We start from the raw sequence: 21,591 nt of genomic DNA, 5'->3' as shown, positions 1-21,591 counted from the left end.
ATGTTACAAACAATTAATTTATGTGAGTTCTGATTTTTTAAATGTTATTTCTTCATTATTCCGTGCGGATCTACAACATGGATGCGCCCATGTAAATAAAACAGCGTAAAGAATGTCAACTCTTATTTCTCAGCAAGCTCTTAAATTGCTAGCCTTTTCTAGAATTATGTGGCAGAGGAATTATATGAAGTCATGTGCATGTTTCCAGCAAGCTGTCAAGATTGAAGGCGCTTTGGCTAAGATGCTGAAGAAGTCACAAAAGTAGGGGAAGGTCTATTAAAGACCAAACAGCCTATTCATTTCTACCAGTGATTTTTCCTCAAAATTTTGTGTGAAGGTATTTTATGATTTGAGGAACAAAATATGATGACAAAAATTGGGGGTCACCGACTTTGTTTTGTCACTATAGCAACCTCAATTTGGTGTTTTCCCGAATATTAACATACTATTTGCTGATTATCCAAACTCTAAAAAAAATTCCTTTATATCAAACCTACAAGCATAATTCTTGTTTCACGTTAAACAGTAGATTAGTATCTATCAAACAAAGGTTCAAAAGTGTAAGACTCGTATAGTTTTGATCTTTAAAAGTATGATTTATTTCGTTCCCGCCAAAAATAAACGTAAAAATGAAAAACGTTTCCAGTGTTTAAAAAAATATCTACCAGTGATTTCTTCATAAAAATTTCAAGTCGGAAAGTGCCATGTGTACTCTTCAAAATAAAGCAATAAAAAGTGTATGTCACCGATCTCTCAAAAAAGTTATGAGTGATTTTCATGTTTTTTTCTCGTTCGTTTTGAAGAAAAGAGTTGTCTTTCTTTAGAACATTGTATCTGACGTCATAGTACAAACTTTCCTTGCTGGCGCACTATTTACAAAAAATCGCAAACTGGACGTTTGAAACCCACATCTTAATTTCCCAGAATTATAACTATAGTGAATTATTTCAACTTCTTTATATTGTCTGGTAATACAAGAGATTAAACGCATGTACCAGTATCAGTCTCAGATCTTATGATCTTTTGCCGTACAATATTAACCTTTGGAAACACCCATCCGTCGGAATGGAAAATTGTTTGAAATAACCTTTCACGCCACTTTTGTTAGGAAAGTCTGTTTTCTGCCTCTGCCCCTCATCAGCAAAATTTTTGAAAATAATAAAAAATAAAAGATGGCATTGGCTTAATTACAGAGTATTGGACTATATCAGACTAGATGTGTGGTTTTTTTTCCGCGTCCATTTCAGAAGTTTGCCGTAACGACGCATTCGCTGCTGTTGACAGACTGACATACAAAAGCATGGACGTACTTCTTTATATCATTATTTTACCCGACTACGACGTATAGAAATTATACCATCTAGTTTGTAAATTCATTATTTCTGAATATTTAAGATTTAAGGAAATCAAAATTATAGGTAAAGTATTTGATTCTAAAACGTTATACATCTATCATAAAATACAATCCCTGTTATTACTAACTCATGTGTTTTGAATAAACGAGACCGTAAATAAAAAATACAAAAAGTTTTAAATTCAAAAATTAATTTAGAAATAATTTTCATTTGAAAACTACATAGTAAGATTTCTTCAACAGAATAAAATATTGTAAATCTAAGTTGCTCATTCTGGAAATTAAAACAGAGACAAGAATGTTGCCGGCATTGAAATCGGAATTTACTTTCAATCTTTCCGGTCATAGTTGTAGCTAAATCTTATGTTTGATATTATTCTTGGAGCAATTGTTTTTGACATAAGTTAAATTAACAACAATTTAGTTTTAAACACCGAAAATTTTTAATTCACATTCGCTAAGTATTAATTTTATTAATATGTTTTGCCTTACAGCTTATTTCCTAATGCACGTAGAGTAAAACTTTGGTTGGCTTCCTTGTTTTGTTTGTATAAATGTTTATTCAAGCTTTGAAATTAAAATTGACATCTTCATATATAGGTACATGTATGTACCCTGTATATGTGATATTAAAATTCAATTAGACTTTATCGAAGTATAATTATACAAAATATACAATCAAAGCAAGCAAGCTAACCTAAGTGTTGATCTATATATATAAGAAATTAGCTGTAAGCTTCCATGAGAAAAGGCGAAATGTGTTTTTCATTTCTCCTGAAGAAAGTTTGAAATGAAACAAATGACAATGACCTTTGTCATAATTTTTTAATAAGATTTTGTCAAATAAGCAGTATATAAGTTGTTTTTAACTCCATTGCAAGATCGGACATTATTTTACGAGAATCATCCAGCCATCAGTTAAAATCATACCTTGCGGCTGCCAGTATGTCAAAAGTTCTAGGAATAATTGTTTATCGGCTTAACCTTCTGAATACTAATTTTTTTTAAATATTTGAAAAATTGACGTTAAAATTAGAAGGATCATATCATAAGGAACATGCGTACTAAGTTTTAAGTTGATAAGAAGGGGGACAGATGGACTAACGAACAGACGAACGGAGGCACAGACCAGAAAACACAATGCCCATATATTGGTCATAAAAATAATTTTCACCTATCTAATTAACATGTACACAATTGGCGCAAATGAAAGACAAAATCTACGCAAGAGAAAGAATAGGAAAAATGAAATGCAGATCGGCGAAAGTATAAGGCAAAATCTACGCATGTGAAAGAAAAAAATGAAATGCAGATCGGCGCACATGCAAAAAGTCGAGATCAAAATTCATATTTTATTATTTTTATTAGGACGATGGTTAAATATAGTGTAGTATCTTTTGTGTCCATTTTCGACAAAATATTAGCGCGACGCTTAGTTCCTCTTTTCTTGAGAGACGTATTTTTAAGCGTACACCATGTTAGAATCCGTGAAAAACGCGAAATAGGACGTTATTTTTTGACGTTTTTTCATTGCTAGAAACAACGTCATAGAGCTTTTATGTCACTACCAAGTTGCGTTAGTTGATTCGCATAAACAATAGGCTGTTTGGTCTTTAACAGGACAGATAAAACCAGGACAGTTATTTTCGATACGTTTTTATCTGTAACTTTTGTTTTACTCAGCATATTGTTAAAATTTAAATTGTATAATAAAGAACATGGTATTTACTTATATTATTTGTAAAAAATATAAAAATGAATAATAATTAAGTTAAAAAAAATCTGCCAGGACAGTTTAATTTTATCAAAAAAATGGCTGAAATTGCCGAGAAAAGTTTACTTATAATTGAAATATTTTCTCCAAAACAACTGTCTGGCATAATATTTTTGTACGATTATAAAGATTATGAAATATTCATTCTAAAAATCTATAATTTAATATTTTTTTCATCTTTTAAAGGTAAAAAAATCTGCCAGGACAGTAGCCTTTCATGTTGGAAATTTTGTTGAAATTATTTCAAAATACAAATACAAAGTTAAATATCTTCTTCAAAATAAATGTCTGGTAAACAAATGTTAGTTCATTGGAAAGTTTAGAATATAAGCTTTATGAAAATATAAAATTATATGAACTTTTATGTCATTAACACCAAAAAAATCTGCCAGGACAGTAGCCTACTCCGCTAAATTTTAAGGAAAAAATGGCTGAAATTGTCGAGAAGAGTTTACCTATAATTGTTATATTTTCTTCAGTACAACTGTCTGGCATACTATTTTTGTATGATTATAAAGATTATGGAATAATCTTTCTAAAAACCTATGATTTAATATTTTTTTCGTCTTTTAAAGGTAAAAAAATCTGCCAGGACAGAAGCCTTTTACGTTAAAAATTTTGTTGAAATATGTTCAAAATCAAAATATAAAGTTTAATATCTTCTTTAAAATACAAGTCCGGTAAACAAATTTTAGTTCATTTAAAAGTTTGAAATATAAGCTTTTTGAAAATATAAAATAATATGGACATTTATTTCCTTAACGCCAAAAAAAATTGCCAGGACAGTAGCCTACTCCGTTAAATTTCTCAATTAATTGCAGAAATTAACAACGCAATTATTTTTTTTTAAATATAAGATTGGAATAATTTCTTTTTTGCGATTGTCTAAAGTACAATTTTGATACTACCATTAAGTAAAAGCTAGACCCAATAATAAAATAAAAAAAAAAAAAAAGTGAATAAAAAAATTTGCCAGGACAGTTACTTATTATGTCTCAACTTTTGGACAAATTTGTTTCAAATCAAAATCGAAAGTTGAATAGATTATTACTTTTTGTTGTTATAATTCGTTGTTAAGTTTTAGCATTAAATTTTGGGAAAAGATAAAAATATTCATTCGATAATAGATGAATCTCATAAAAAGTGTCCCATGTGTCGTCCTATAGCTAAATTTTTAGTTGGCACGTGCTAAACTTAACGATCTGTCATCGAATCTGTGTATTTGTATATTCTGTCATGTCAACCGTAAAGCGAGTGTGTGGTAATAAAGATATTTAGCTTTAATTTTAGGAAAAATTGATTTTATATTCAAAGATAAAATTTAATGCAATAGATTGTGGGATATTCGCAATTGCAAATGCTCTATAATTTTGTTTTTACAAGTTTTTCAGGTTGGGTACATGTAGAACAACTAGAACTAGTATAGATTATCTCGTGAATTTTTTTTTTTAAAAAGGTTAACTAGTGTTGTGGAATGCACTGAATTGTGACTGTGCATGGCAAATTTGATTCATTAGAAAACATGTAAAGGTGTAAATTGCAAAAAGAAGTTAAAAAATGCAACATTTGGAAACTCTTCAGTTTTATGTATAAGGATAAAAAAATGACACTTTCCTGTGCTCTAAACACATTACTTATTAGTGAATAAACACCTTTTGAGTATTTGACACCTATCAGTGACTTTGAAGTTTTTATTACTGTCAAAACATAATTCCGATATATATCTTCTGCCTTTGCTACAATGAATAGAAATCGAACTAAATCAACAAATAGTGTTTTAATAACCACACCAATATAATTATGTTTTCTAGAAATATTCACTTTAATGACTCTATCACGGATAAATTTCAAACTGAAAACTTTGAATAGAATAAAAAAAAATCTTTGAGAATTCTTCTCTTCTTCCTATGTAATAGTACTGTCCTGGCAAATTTGTTTTCAATTTGTAGTTTTATTTTTAATGATTTAGTCCTAATTATCATTTTTAAAAAAGCCAGATAAGTTAATAAATATACTATTTTATTTATGATTAAAAATAATGTTTATTTCTGCCATTTATAAAACATGTAGCATATTAGGCTAATGTCCAGCTGATAATTCAAACAGAGTAGGCTACTGTCCTGGCAGATTTTTTTGTCGTTAATGAATTAAATGCCCATATCATTTTATATTTTCTCAAAGCTTATGTTCTAAACTTTTAAATGAACTAACATTTGTTTACCAGAAGTTTATTTTGAAGAACATATTAAACTTTATATTTTGATTTTGAACATATTTCAACAAAATTTTTAACGTAAAAGGTTTCTGTCCTGGCAGATTTTTTTACCTTTAAAAGACGAAAAAAATATTAAATCATAGGTTTTTAGAAAGATTATTCCATAATCTTTATAATCATACAAAAATAGTATGCCAGACAGTTGTACTGAAGAAAATATAACAATTATAGGTACATTTTAAACTCTTCTCGACAATTTCAGCCATTTTTTTCTTAAAATTTAGCGGAGTAGGCTACTGTCCTGGCAGATTTTTTTGGTGTTAATGACATAAAAGTTCATATAATTTTATATTTTCATAAAGCTTATATTCTAAACTTTCCAATGAACTAACATTTGTTTACCAGACATATATTTTGAAGAAGATATTTAACTTTGTATTTGTATTTTGAAATAATTTCAACAAAATTTCCAACGTGAAAGGCTACTGTCCTGGCAGATTTTTTTACTTTTAAAAGCTGAAAAAAATATTAAATTATAGATTTTTAGAATGAATATTTCATTATCTTTATAATCGTACAAAAATATTATGCCAGACAGTTGTTTTGGAGAAAATATTTCAATTATAAGTAAACTTTTCTCGGCAATTTCAGCCATTTTTTTGATAAAATTAAACTGTCCTGGCAGATTTTTTTTAACTTAATTATTATTTATTTTTATATTTTTTGCAAATAATATAAGTAAATACCATGTTCTTTATTGTGCAATTTAAATTTTATCAATATGTTGAGTAAAACAAAAGTTACAGATAAAAACGTATCGAAAATAACTGTCCTGGTTTTATCTGTCCTGTTTTTAGACCTTCCCCAAAAGTAGGCAGTGAAATGTTGACAACTCGTCCCATAGATATATCGCCCCATTATCACCCATTAATGAAGAAAAAAAAAATATTCCGCTGAATTTAGGCTTACCAACATGGCCAAATCGTCCATAGTTTTTTTTGGTGTAAACTCCCTTTCAACATGTTCAAATACTTTAGAAGAGAGATCATGTACATGTCATGCATGTGCCAGAGGGACATTCAAACTCCTAAATCAAAAATAAGCTTGCCAACGTCATGGCTTAAAATGAAAAAGACAAACAGACAAACTATATTACACATAACACAACATAGAAAACTAAAGACTAAGCTACAGGAACCCCACCCTAAATTAGGGGTGATCTCAGGTGCTCCAGACAACTTTTCGAGTTTGATGCATTTCCGTAAAAATAACTTGGTTTTAGTGAGCATCATGCATGAGTTAAGGGTCATAGTCACTGCCATTCCAATGTTGAGGGAGTGGTTGAAAAACTATGATGCTACACTGCCCGAATTATTTGGCAAATTTAATTCTCATAAGCAGATAAGTGACGATCATCACTGCTGTCATTAGGGAATTGTGATAAAGTACCTTCAGAACAAACATTATTTCTAGGTTATCCTGCACAATGACCATCACTAAGACGCTTGATGAATGTTAATAGTGCAGGGATACAGGCGATCCCCTCTATCTGATAAATGAAGTCACTAAGGCGCGCATAATCATGATAATTGACAAGTTTTTTTCAGTTGACGGACAAACTCAAAAGTGGTCTATTACTCTGACATCCAACAGCTGTTTTGCCAGACAAGCTAGGGCTGTGGGACGTAAGAGCTCATCCCATATCAAAAAATTAATATATGTATTTGCCAATCCAAAATGGATTAACTGTTTCTGGAGCTGACCATTTCTTACTGATGGCCTTGGTTCCATATAAATCAGGCCTCAATTTGTTCATTTTTTATTGAACTTATTTTGTTAATTTCATCTACCTGCCACCCTTTCTTTTCTTATATTTGGACAGTTTTCACATTGACCCATTGGTTCCTGCATTTTAACTTTTACTTTGAAGGATTGTCACATGACCAACAAGAAAAGTAAGACGCAATGTATTATGCCAGCAGAATTCTTTTGTGCATTTTGATCAAGCTGTTTAATTTCTTTGCTGTTTTTTACCAAAAAAAAATTGATGTCGCCCTACAGCTAAGGTCTTCTATGCACTGAAGCAGTACCTTGATCAATTTTATATGTTTATCTTATTAAAACTTTATGACTTGAATGATCTTACAAGTGTTTCTTAATATTTTATAATGTGTATCTAATACTGCAGTATGTAATTTCACATGTTTCATCATGAAAAATAAAAAAATACAAAAAAAAAAAATTCATGTCATGCATGTCAAGGGCCATATAAATCTTGCAGTAAGATGTGAGCTTAGAAAAATTGCTACATGTTGAAAGCCTCAAACTGATTTTGAGGTTAGAACATTACTTAATAACCTTGGCTTTTGGTTTTAACAGGGTATTATTTAAACTTGGAATTATTTTTAATTATGGAATTTGCAAAATATCTTGTACTTGATTTTTTTAATAAATTCCATGTTTTTGGTATTATAATGATTTGAGCTGTTCATCACACTTTCCATAAAATGTATTTTGTATAAATAGTGTTGTGCGCAGTACAGTACAATCTATTGAAAATTTTCTACCTTCTTTGTAAATAGGAAGTGTTGTGCGCAGCACAGAACATTAAAGTACAGAATAAACATGGAATTTATTAAAAATTTCAAGCACAAGAAATTATGCAAATTCCGTAATTAAAAATAATTCCAAGTTCAAATCATAGCCTGTTTTTTTAAGTTTTAATAAAATTTCATTATTATGTACATCAAGTTGACATGTGAAATTTTTATTTTTAAACTGTTTTAAAAAGTGCCATACACAATTGCAATGTATACATGGTATAGGAGTGTCACTTTTGTATGTAAGTTTAACTAAAGCATGATTAAGCTATTTAAGCTCTGGACAGTTATAGTTTCACATAACCATGCTTTTATTTGTCAACAAGTGCATTTATTATGTTTCTCATATTTTTATCCTTTCAGAAGGAGTAAAAACTCATTAGGATGGAACGTTTCACCCAAGGTTAGCATTTGTCAACAGTGTTTGTGTTTTAACATTGTGATAATGTCAATTAAAAAAATTAAGAAATAAGTGATGCAAGCTATACTTTTTTGTACCGGTAGTTTTAACATGTGTAGGCATTATATTCGTGATTATTTTTGCCCTAGCGATAGTGACAATTAAGGTAATTTCTGTGTCCGATGTGTATAAGTGCAGAGCGTTTGTGTAGGCTCTTCCATGAACCTCCCTTTTTTGTTTGCAAACAAGAAAACGACTGGCAATGTGATTTCCAAAGGGTGGAGTTTTGAACAGCCAGCATGAACGGTTGTCGTATCTACATTTTGTAGGTCAAATATGTCAATTCCAAAGTGCAACACATTACCGGTAAAATCATAATAAATGATCTAGTAACAACATGGGCATCATTTACGAGTTTGGAAGTATTTTAAGTTAATAAAATATATTAAATGCATGCCAATTTGACATGTTTGATAAAATTCATTATTCTGCAGTAGTCAATATACATTTGTACGTATGTGCAAACAAATTTTATTGGATTTAGAGCATGGGTTTATTCACTAAGCAAAAGAAGCTGTCATATTAGAATATATAATATAAATAATCTTTGATTGTGAAATTATAGTCATCAAAATGATCAGCAAATAATTTAACTTTGAAATAAGCTTTAGTATAAATGTATTTTTAGAACAATTACTATACACGTATATTAGTTTTTCCTTTCTCCTGTGTTAACAATGTCATTATTTCAATTTTCCGATTTTGTCCATATTAGAATTAATTATTATGATAGATCTTTGATAATTCATTTTAAAATTTCCTTTTGTATGAATATGCAGCCAGGTCTATCCAATGCATCTTGTTTACATTGGTTACAAAAAGTAGTTCTGTCAACATTGTCTATAAAAAAAATAAAGAGCCTTATAGATAGCTCTCACAACCAATCATTTTAACATATTACCTAATATGCAAATCATATAAGGATTATATATACCTACTCTCACTGGATTTGTAGTACTTGAAATCAATGTTTTAACAATTATAGTGAATAAGTAAATTAAAAAGTAAATTTTCTATTTTAAAATTATATAGCAGATAATTCTAGACTTAGAAACTACTAGAACCCGACCAGGCAGTAAATATAGGGCCCCTAGTGACAGAGTACAAAGACGAGCCCATGATGTCAGTATTGTGTTGTATAACTATGTTAGGGAGATAATTAACAGTGGAGAACTTGACCAACAAATTGCTGATTCAATGGTAGAAATAACACAGGTATTAATTTATGCTAAACTATTTTGTCTAACTTGCAAAGAAATTAACAGCTATTATAGGTTGATGTATTGCCTTCAACAATGAGTAAATCCCATACCGCATAGTCAGCTATACAAGGCCCAGAAAGAGTCAATTGAAACCTAGCCTAAATATTTTAAATCATTTTTCATGTTTTACAATATACTACAAATTTCCATAAAGTTACGTTATTTTAAAAAAGTATAAATATTGCTTTGAACACAAATTTGATACTATGTTGCAAATTTTTTCATGTAAAGTACATCTTCAATATGAATGAATGAATTTTTATCTGAAAGGTGATTTATATATAGAGTTTTAATTAATACAATATAATATGTGTATCTATTAAGATTCTCGTAACTTGCTTTACATTACATTTTTTTTTCTTGAACATTTTCAATACTTGATTGTAAATAATAAATTATTTTTTGTCAAGGTTAAAATGCTGCCTGATTTCTCTGCCATTCATGTGCTATGGTTACCTTTTGGTAATGAGGAAGATATAGAACTAGATACTCTACTGCAAAGAAAAGAAAGTAAATTGAGGTAAACTATTCATATTTGTTAATTAGAACACAATTTACCGTTTTAATACTTTGTAAAAGGGCTGATGCAAAATAGTGCCATCTTTTTGCTATCATCAAAATCAGTGCTTTTGATTATGACACTGAATAAAGATTTCTCTGAAATTGGTATGATGTTCAAACAAAATATATTTTTGAGTCTACTTTCAAAATTATATTGGATGATTTCATAGTCAGACTAGTTATTACACAGTTATTCTTTGTAAATTTTGTCATTAGTTTTATCAGTAAAAAATGTACAGATATATATATATAGACAATAACTGTTTAGTGTCTTTAAATATCAGCTGTATTTGTACGAGGCTAGGAAACAAGGTGTATGCGAGCTTTTAGCGAGCTACTACACCTGTTTCGAGCCGAGTACAAATACAGCTGATATTTAAAGACACTAAACAGTTATTGTCTTTATCCTGCAATTAATTCTGTATATTGTTTGTGTTTTGAAAGACACAAAAACTAACATATTTAGCACTTATTTTGGATTTGTAATCCCTTGAGGCCCGCGTAGTAATATCAAAATCACACATTACGCTGAAGACGGGTTCGCAAAAGAGAATCTCGAATGGTCAACAATAATACATCGCTCAAGGTGAATAATTATCTATTTTAACATAACAACTAATTTCAACAGTAAAAACAAATAACAAAACATTGTCAAATTTGAAACAGAAGTGTACGAGTTGTTCTACGCTTCAGACTTGACATTCACTAAACATGCATGCTGAAATTGACATGGTTGATTTTGTAACACAATCATCACATTCAAGTTTTGAAATCGACAATTGTCATCGTCATTGGAATGCAACTGGAATACACATTCTGAGGTCACACAGGTTCAAACAATACTCAGTCCGGCAGTGGGCGGAGCTTTAAAGCGATATCTGTATAGTATACAGATACAGCATAGCGATATCTGTAGGGCTGTATCTGTATAGTAGGACACCCAATTGCAGGATAAAGATTATTACATTGATACAAGTGGATTATCAGATTTATCCACGTGTTACTATGTAATAATCTATTTCTCTAATGATTATAAGATAATTTGTCTTCTTTTCTAAACCAAAATCCCCTTTGAGTTGAGCCTTCCACTTTCCACGAAGTTGTCAATTTCATTAACACCTGTTTAAACATTTTGATCAATTCAGGGAGCTGAGAAAGGTTATGACCCTTTGACTCAGCCAATCATCCTCTGAGATCACCGGCGACCACATGTTGATTATTTTTTTTATACAATTGATTTTGGAAAGGTATATATTTCCATAGAATCAGAGAAATCTATGTTTACAATTTGATTCAAACACACATGTCAGTTCAGGTGGCTTATCACATTTTCACTGATTTTTTTTTTTATTTCTTGCAGATCAATTTTAACATCTTACAGACCCATAGCTAATATACCACCAGTTGTTTTTCTGAAAGATGATGCTCGATCACAGGAAATTAAGATGAACAAAATGTTTGAAGAAGCAGATTTTGGTCTCCATTCTGAATTGCCTGAGCCAGAAATCACTGATATGGAATCTAAAAACTATACACAAAGTCATGATCATAAAACAGACGGACTACAAGAAATTAGAGAGAGATTTGATGTAGGGGATACCCCAGTTGTACATATGGAATCTAATGATACACAGGAAATCAAAGCAGAGATGACAAAATGTCAAAATGAGACTCAATCTAATAATAGAACTGATTTTGTTGATGGCATACATAATCAGTACAGAGATGATTTATATGGATTAAACCATACACTTTTGATGAAAAAAATAGAAGTTTCACAACACAAATTAAAACATAGACGACCAACAAATGACCATGAGTTTAAATACTTTGTACGTTCTAGATTTCAAACAACAGATTCTACATCTGAAGATGGAAAGGAGAAGTCAACACAAGGAAAAGTTTTGAAAAAGTGGAAAAAGAAATCTGATAAAAAATATTCTGATTTTTTTGAAACAAGTGAAATTAGACATGGCAAGGATATTGATGAATCTTACCAGGATTATGATGTTGACTATGAAGATTATAATTTCAGAAATGATAGGCGATAAAAATTAAAATAGTTAAAATAAAAAAATAAACCATTTAATTAAAGTCATCTATACCAGTGAACAATCATGTAAATTTTCCATTATAAGAAGTGAAAGTCCTAAACTTAAATTATGTAATGACCATAATTTTCCATATTGTTCTTTTGGGGTATATCCAGTGGCAAATATTTCACTTATTCAGGAGAAGAACAAATTTATCATCATATCAGTTACTAGTAAAAGGGTCTGAAATTTAAATTTAAATGATATTTAGGATATATTGTTAGCTGTCACTGGTAAACAATGCTTTATTAAAGCATATTGGAAAAACTCAAATAGTATGCCTGAAGTTTAATGACCTCAAATTTGTTCTAGTGTGTCATTGGTCCTTTAAAATACAAAAAAAATATACCTTAAGCTAATTTTTGTGCCACTATTGTATATAAGTTATCATATTGGACAATTTAAAAATACATTTCACAATAAAGGGCTTAGCATGATTTTAATTAATCTTACAACAAAAGAAAAACCAGGGGTTTTCTTTTTTGTCTCCTTGGAGATTAATTAAGTGCTGAATCTTTAATGCAGACAACTAAAAGCAGGTATTACCATACTTCTTCTCATCAGTAACATAAGTGTCGATGGATAATAATTTCTATAGTAAAATAGTATGTCATCATCTAGATGGTTAAACAGGAAGGAGAGCTCGGCAACACTATAGACAAAAGAAAAATTAGTCCACAAAACATGACCCAAAAAAATAATAATTGAACAAAAGAACCTGTTGTGGTTAACAAAACAAGTAACATCTGATCAAATTCAAAGAAGGTCATTCACATAGAAAGGGTCAGAATATCTCCACTAGTGGCACCTGTTGTGGTTCACATAACAAGTAACATCTGGTCAAATTCATAGAAGGTCATTCACATAAAAAGGGGTCAGAATAGCTCCACTAGTAACACCTGTTGTGGTTCACATAACAAGAAACATATGGTCAAATTCAAAGAAGGTCATTCACATAGAAAGGGGTCAGAATAGCTCCACTAGTGGCACCTGTTGTGGTTCACATAACAAGTAACATACGATCAAATTCATAGAAGGTCATTCAGGTAGAAAGGGGTCAGAATAGCTCCATTAGTGGCACCTGTTTGTGATTCTCATCAACAGTATTACATCTGGTCAAATTCATAGAAGGTCATTAACACAGAAAGGGTCACAAGAAATATATTTAGTCTGACATGCCATCTTGATCCTAACACCAACAACCTATTCAAATATTTTGAACATTAAACGAAGATGCATACCAAATGATATAATTTTGACAAAAAATCTATACCTAAAGCTGTAAGGACTTTACGCCATTGAGATGAATAGATTTGACCAAAAGGTGCAGTTTACAACTGGTTTGAATACTTTCTGTACTTTTTCATTTACTATTCCAGCGACTTTTCCATGCCCTCTCCCTTATTTCCCAAACCGAGCACCCGGCTAATTCGGGAATACAAGTATTGGTTTGCTCAGACAAGCAGTCATGAGATTCAAATTTCCTATCTTACAGCAGACAAAATCTTCATCACTTTATATATAATTCTGGATTTGGTCATAGGCAATGTTGTTATTTAATTGAATAGTATAACAACTAGAGGCTCTTAAGAGCCTGTGTCGCTCACCTTGGTCTATATGAATATCAAACAAAGAACACAGATCGTCAGATGGATTCATGACAAAATTGTGTTTTGGTGATGGTGATGTGTTTACAGATCTTGCTTTACTGAACATTCTTGCTACTTACATTTTTTTCTATCTATAATGAACTTGGGCATTTAGTTCCAGAGGAAAATATTTTGTAAAAACTAATGAAAGTTGTTAAAAATTGACTATAAAGAGCAATAACTCCCTAAGATGTCAACTGACCATTTTGATCATATTGCAGTTTACAGTTTATCTCTATCTATAACAGTATTCAAGATAATAACCAAAAACGGCAAAACTTCCTTAAAAATTACCAATTGGGGGGTAGCAACACAACAACCAGTTGTCAAATTCATCTGAAAATTTCAGGGTAGATAGATATTGACTTGATAAACAATTTAACACCTTGTCAGATTTGCTCTAAATGCTTTGGTTTCAAAGTTAAAAGCCAAAATCTACATTTTGTCCAAATGTTCTATTTACAGCCATGGCAGCCATCTTGGTTGGCCAGGTCACGCCACACATTTTTTAAACTAGTTACCCTTATAATGATTGTGGCTAAGTTTGGCCCAGTAGTTTCAGAGAAGAAGATTTTTTGTAAAAGATTACAAAAATTTACGAAAAATTGGTAAAAAATCACTATAAAGGGCAATAACTCCTTCAGGGGTCAACTGACAATTTTGGTCATGTTGACTCATTTGTAGATCTTACTTTGCTGAACATTATTGCTGTTAACAGTTTATCTCTATCTATAATAATATTCAAGATAATAGTCAAAAACAGTATAAATTCCTCAAGTTAAAATTGCCAATTCAGGGGCAGCAACCCAACAACCGGTTACAAGTCCGATTTGTCTAAAAATTTCAGGACAGATAGATCTTCACCTGATATACAATTTTACCCGATGTCAGATTTGCTCTAAATGCTTTGATTTCAGAGTTATAAGCCAAAATCTACATTTTACCCCTATGTTCTATTTTTAGCCATGGCGGCTATCTTGGTTGGTTGGCCGGGTCACGCCACACATTTTTTAAATTATATACCCCAATGATGATTGTGGCCAAGTTTGGTTAAATTTGGCCCAGTAGTTTCAGAGGAGAAGATTTTTGTAAAAGCTAACGACGGACGATGACGACGACGGACGCCGGACGCCAAGTGATGAGAAAAGCTCACTTGGCCCGAAGGGCCAGGTGAGCTAAAAAGGTAAGTCATAGGAACCCTTTGACAACATATCGAAAAGTATAACTAGAGGATACCGTATTTCTCAAATATACATACAATGAATTAATGAATCTTCTATGTGACTTGAAGCATATATCGCTAAAGGTAGTTCTTTTACAGACTGTCATTCGTCCAATGACAACCTGCTGAAAAACAAACGTGAACCATGTGGAATTATTTCGATTTCAGTTCCAGATATATGATGTCAAACTGTTTTAAAGCATATGTAAGTAAAACATTATCAGTTGGGTACATTGTAATTTGTTTCCGAGTGACGACTGCATGTGACAGTGGACGCCGAGTGCACCACAATTCCCACCACCCCTTCTTCATGCAGTTTCGTTGAACTGATAAACTGAAATGAATTTTTACTTATCTGAACGGTTATAAAATACATGGCTGTTTTACACTGACTAAATTTTGTTGTGGTTTGAAATGTTCCTCTTTAGTACTCATTTTTTAAGCACAGAAAGGAAATAAAATTTAAAAAAAATACACCTTTCAGTTCTAATTTGGCAATGAATAGTAAACATATTACTATGTTTTTAGAATATTTGCCAGTGGTAGATATTTCATATTGTGTAGGACGAAAACAAAAGCAATACATTAAGTTAATATGTTATGACATTTGGTGTGTCTGCACGTAAAACTGGATAAACCCATTTTATTTCTTAGGCAGCAAAAATACTGCAATCTGATTGGTTGACTACCCCGGTGTAAATAACACCCCACCCTTGTTCACCCGGGGATAAATAAAATTTTGCCAAAATTAAAAAAAAAAAAATGAAACTGCCAAAAAAAAAAATTAAAATAATATTTTCACAAAATAAAGAAAAAAAAATTTAGAAAAAAAATAATAAGAAGAAAATGCTAAAAAAAAAAAAAATTTAAATTTTTAAAAAATATTTTTTTTTGTTTTTTTTTTTGTACTCAAAAGAACACAAAAAATTTCAGAATTTTTCCAAAATAAAGTAAAAAAGTATTTGACAATGTGCAGCAACATGGACATTGAAAAAATATTACACTGGAAATTTTTCATTACCATTTTTACAATTTTACGTCCTGGTTTCAAAATGAGTAAAGGAATTGTTCATAAGAAATAAATTCGTTATCTTGGTGTAATCAGGGGTGTACGGAATTTTACACCGTTGTTGAAAATTCATACACCCATTCGGCTGTGCCTCAGGGTGTATGAATTTTCAACAACGGTGTAAAATTCTGTACACCCCTGATTACACCAAGATAACTAATAATATTTTCATCTATATGAAGTCCGGCTTTCTGGATCCTTTTTTGGGAATTTTCCCATGTCTGCAAATCAGTTTCCGAATCTGTCAGTTTGGACTACTTCAAAGTTGATATTTTGGATAGGTGCAGGAACGTAGCTTTACTTTACAACAGGTCACCTACGGACTACTGAGTCCGAGATGTTGCCCAGCAAATGTTCTTTAATGCACAAGGAGCATTTTGCAAGCATGGTGCCTTGTTTAACATCATCTCATGCCGATTGACTGTGGTTATGTTATTGTATCTTTACATAACGATCTTGCTTTCAAAAAGACTCCGTTAATAACGGTCTTACCAAAAAGGTGGATGATATTTATTTTAAATGGAATCCTTGGTTTAACAATCGTAACAATCATTTTCCTTTTTGATTTATATGAAAGTTAATATTTTATCATATACAAGTGTATATTTATCTGGTTTTTATCCGCATGTGTCGTTAGTGGGAAATATCATTTAAATGAATTATGTGAAATGAATAATAGAGTCAAAGTAAATATCATTCAATAGTCTCTTTAAATTGATAGTTATTCAAATAACTTTTTCAGCTAGAACGAATAATTATTCCTTTTTAATACCACTTTTTGATTTCAGACAAATAATATTTATGTATATAACTTTATGGATGGAATAGCTTCAGGTAAATTTTGCTTTATATTTTGAAAACATATACTATAAAATTGCAGAACTCAGTTAAAACTCGTTTTCAAATTCTTTGAGATGGGACATTTTGCTAAGAATAAAACAAGAATTTGAAGTAGGATTTATTTGTTTGTTTGAAATGTTTATAAAGGCGGCGGAAAATTGAATACTATTTCGCTATAAGGAGTAAAAAAATAAGCTTATAGACCTTGCTGGTCTGTTATTGACTTGCAAGTCAATAATACAATTCTATTGAAGCCTTTATTTTAACCATTAGCTTCAGTGGCGATCCAGAAATTTTCATAAGTGGGGGCCTACTGACTGACCTAAGAGGAGCCCGCTCCAGTGATTCCCTATATAAGTAACCAAATTTTTTTCCAAAAGGGGGGTGGGGGGGGGGGGGCGGACCCCCTGCCCCCCCCCCTAAATCCGCCTCTGAGCTTGATCATGGTTTAAACATATACGGTTGTGAAAAAAAGAATGCTAGCATTGAACAAGAGTGAACACGCTGAAATGTCTCACCTTCTATACTAATCATTGACATTATGTTGATAGTCCTAAGTATAAAGCTAAGCTTTAATACAACTGTAACATAAACTTAACATTAACCAAGATAGCTAAAGAAAAACCAATGAACCTTGAAAATGAGGTCAAGGTCAGATGAACCATGCCAGGCAGACATGTATAGATAACAATGCTTCTATACAACATATATAGTTGACCTATTACTTATAGTTTAAGAAAAATAGACCAAAACACAAAAACTTAACACTGTGCAATGAACCGTGAAAATGAGGTCACGGTCAAATAAAACCTGCGCGACTGACATAAAGATCATTAAATTTTTCCATACATCAAATATAGATGACCTATGGCATATAGTATTAGATAAAAAGACCAAAACTCAAAAACTTAACTTTGACCACTGAACCATGAAAATGAGGTCAAGGTCACATGACATCTGCCCGCTAGATAGGTACACCTTACAATCATTCCATACAACAAATATAGTAGACCTATTGCATATAGTATGAGAAAAACAGACCAAAACACAAAAATTTAACTATAACCACTGAACCATGAAAATGAGGTCAAGGTCAGATGACACCTGCCAGTTGGACATGTACACCTTACAGTCCTTCCATACACCGAATATACTAGCCCTATTGCTTGTAGTATCTGAGATATGGACTTGACCACCAAAACTTAACCTTGTTCACTGATCCATGAAATGAGGTCAAGGTCAAGTTGAAACTGTCTGACAGACATGAGGACCTTTCAAGGTACGCACATATCAAATATAGTTATCCTATTACTTATAATAAGAGAGAATTCAACATTACAAAAAATCTGAACTTTTTTTTCAAGTGGTCACTGAACCATGAAAATGAGGTCAAGGACATTGGACATGTGACTGACGGAAACTTCGTAACATGAGGCATCTATATACAAAGTATGAAGCATCCAGGTCTTCCACCTTCTAAAATATAAAGCTTTTAAGAATTAGCTAACACCGCCGCCGCTGGATCACTATCCCTATGTCGAGCTTTCTGCAACAAAAGTTGCAGGCTCGACAAAAATGAAAGAAGGGAGCCACAAGGAAGACAGATTTTTTTTGTTTTTGTTATGGGATGTTACTAAAATGGCAACTCTGCCTTTTTTGCAACATGCATATTTCTTGTCTTGTTATTAACCTATTTACTTGTATTTATTGTCATATTTATTTTTAATAGCTAAATGGCCAATGGAAGCAGTTTAAAAATTTGGTTCCCGTATGGAATTGTCATTCTAATGGTGTGCTCAGTTCTAGTATATTTATTAATTATTTCAACGTTAAACCAAAGCACAGGTATGCAAGTGTACAAGATATGTTTGCCAAAAGTTATAGCACGATTGGTTTTCTTTTTAATGGCATTTATTGCAGTTCATTTATTTATAAGATAAGTGTGATCATAAAAACATATTGCGTCTGAAAGCATCCAAACATTTATAATTTTGATAAATATGCCGCTGTGTGAAAATAATTCAATCGATATGCTTCAAAGATCTTCAGAGATTAATTAGCGTTTAAACGAAATCTTAATGCAAGTTTTCTTGGAACATATTGGAAGTAAATATGCAGTTGCACATAAGTATAACAAGAATGTGCCCATAGTACATGGATGCCCCAGACAGACTATATTTTTTTAAATGTTTGGTGGACTGGAATTGGGAACACAACTCTAATTTGGCATTAAAATAAGACAGACCATATCATAAAATACATGTTTACTAAGTTTCAAGTTGATAGGGCTTCACTTCATCAATTACTACACTGACCAACAAGTTTAACCTGAAGCGGGACAGACTGACGAACAAATGGACGGATGCACACACCAAATAACATAAAAACACAGTTTAACCCTGCAAGAATATTGCAAGTTTTTTCAATGGAATGTCACATTATGTGAATTAAATTCTTGTTGCTTCATTTAGAGTTGGCCTATAGGGATAAGAAAATACTAACAGTTCCTTATCTTAATGGGTTGATGTTATAACTTTTTTGTCTTTTCACAATAATTATGGTCAAGATTGGAATTACCTTCTGCTAAGAGTAAATGTTATAATAACTATTCTTGGAGGTTTTTTTTAACTTTTCATGGAAATATATGTCACTACAGTTTCTATGATTATATTATTTCAGGAATGGTACCAGAGGAACCAATTGTATATTCTTTTCAAGATGTGGTATGGACACGGAATTGGACTCTTTGTAATAACCAATATATAAAGACATTGAAATCCATGAATTATTTTCAGAAAGGAACAATCCCATTTTCGTTTGGCAATATGACGATTTATATATATAATCCACAAACAGATTTCAATTCCAATGAAACTGATTCTAAAGATGTATACAAGCCTTGGGTTTTTAATACAATTCATAAATACATTCAAAATGACCATTCTATTGGAGTTATAGACATCGGAGGAAAGTCCGGTATTTACTCTTTACCATTAGCTAGATTAGGAAGAAAAGTGGTTGTCGTGGAAACAATCTATCAGCAGATACAACATATATGTGCCTCTGTAATTGAAAAGAAATTAACCAATCAGATTTCTATTGTTTATAATGCACTAAGCAACAATCACCTGGATGTGCCACTTACATTTCAAAGAGGAGAGTCACATTCCGGTAATGTGAAGCAAAGAAAAGAGAAGTCTGTGAAACAAATGCTTGTAAAACCAAATAACTTTTCCAGAAAACACCAAGAAACTGTCAAAACTGCTACACTTAATGATTTCCTCTCTCTTGCAGAGGTACATGCAATGAAAAAAGTTCTTATAATAATGAATGTTCAAAGTTTTGAACAAAGGATCATCGAAGGTTCCTATAGCTTTTTCACCACTAAAATTGTAATTGGAATGTATATGCAATGGTATACTTATGGACACGCTATACCAAATGGATTGCTTCATACATTCAATAAATTGGGCTATGAACCATTTTACTGCAATAGAATTTTTAACTTCCAGAATCCCTGTGAAAAAAAGAATGTTTATAAATCGGGATTCCAGTATGATGGGATTATCTGGTTGCCAAGGAAAAAGTGAGACCAGGTTTTAACCAGAAATATGCATTCCTTTTCAGTGTTTTAACTCTGTTGATGGTTTTTTTACCATTTCATTGGGTATGAATTATTCATTGTTCTATTTTTTTAGGAAAAATTATTATCACAGATAAAAAATGTCTGTCTTTTTTTTTAAAACTTTATTTTTAATCGTCAGCTTAACTTCAGTCAAATCTCCTTATGGTATACTTTGCAAAAGATTGTCTGCAGTATCTTTACTTAACAAACATATGTTCTCTCATGAAGATGTACCTGTATAAATTTTTTTTTAGTTTATACATAGATGTCAAATAAAAGACTGATATATGTACAAGTATAAGCTATAAAAAGGGGAAATAACTCAAAAAAATTGGAATAAAAATATTGGATATATGACCTTTTTTAATTAGTAGCTTACATTGGCTCTTCATAAATTTCAGATGAAACCTACCCGAGGAATTGTGAGTGAGGTCACAGCATGATACTCTCTTCTACTTTATATCAAATTCATGAGTTGAGTAACCTCCTGTTCAGATTGTTAGATAGTTTGCTATCGAGTAGAACTTTATATCGAGTTTTATCTATTTTTATTAAAATCTATCAATTAGTGTTACAAAATCAATTTCCAGTACCCCAAGGTAATTAAATTATGTGTGTCCCTTTAGATATCTTTGTTCATATAGTGTACTGCTTTATATGCAGTTATATTGAAATCCACAGGCCACCAATGAGTATTCAACAGAGCAAGAAAAGCATATATATCAATCTCAATAAACTACAATCTTTTTTCAATATTTATGAAATATACATAATTATGAATTTCAATGTTTAAATTTACATATAGAGTATAACATTATTTGAAAATTGTAAATGTTAAATTAAAACAAATTCACATTGAAACATGAA

The 21,591-nt window shown here is 31.2% G+C and overlaps 1 protein-coding gene across 2 annotated transcripts; it reads left to right on the top strand.

Annotated features, from left to right (window-relative positions):
- Window positions 1-55: 55 nt before the first annotated feature.
- LOC143080392 (uncharacterized) lies at window positions 56-12,328 on the top strand. 2 transcript variants are annotated; one of them, XM_076256226.1, is made up of 5 exons: window positions 56-261; window positions 8,307-8,346; window positions 9,439-9,618; window positions 10,076-10,185; window positions 11,587-12,328. In XM_076256226.1, exons 1-5 carry the CDS (start codon window positions 113-115, stop codon window positions 12,275-12,277), a joined length of 1,170 nt encoding a protein of 389 aa, XP_076112341.1. In that variant the 5' UTR covers window positions 56-112; the 3' UTR covers window positions 12,278-12,328. The 2 variants fall into 2 exon arrangements, with proteins under 2 accessions (XP_076112341.1, XP_076112340.1); XM_076256225.1 differs by having other exon boundaries at window positions 57-261; window positions 9,436-9,618; window positions 11,587-12,325.
- The last annotated feature ends 9,263 nt before the right edge of the window (window positions 12,329-21,591 follow it).

This window comes from Mytilus galloprovincialis, chromosome 6 (assembly GCF_965363235.1).
Source record: "Mytilus galloprovincialis chromosome 6, xbMytGall1.hap1.1, whole genome shotgun sequence".
Classification (NCBI taxonomy): domain Eukaryota; kingdom Metazoa; phylum Mollusca; class Bivalvia; order Mytilida; family Mytilidae; genus Mytilus; species Mytilus galloprovincialis.
Note: the sequence above shows the minus strand (reverse complement) of the source record. Positions and strands in the feature narration are given on the sequence as shown.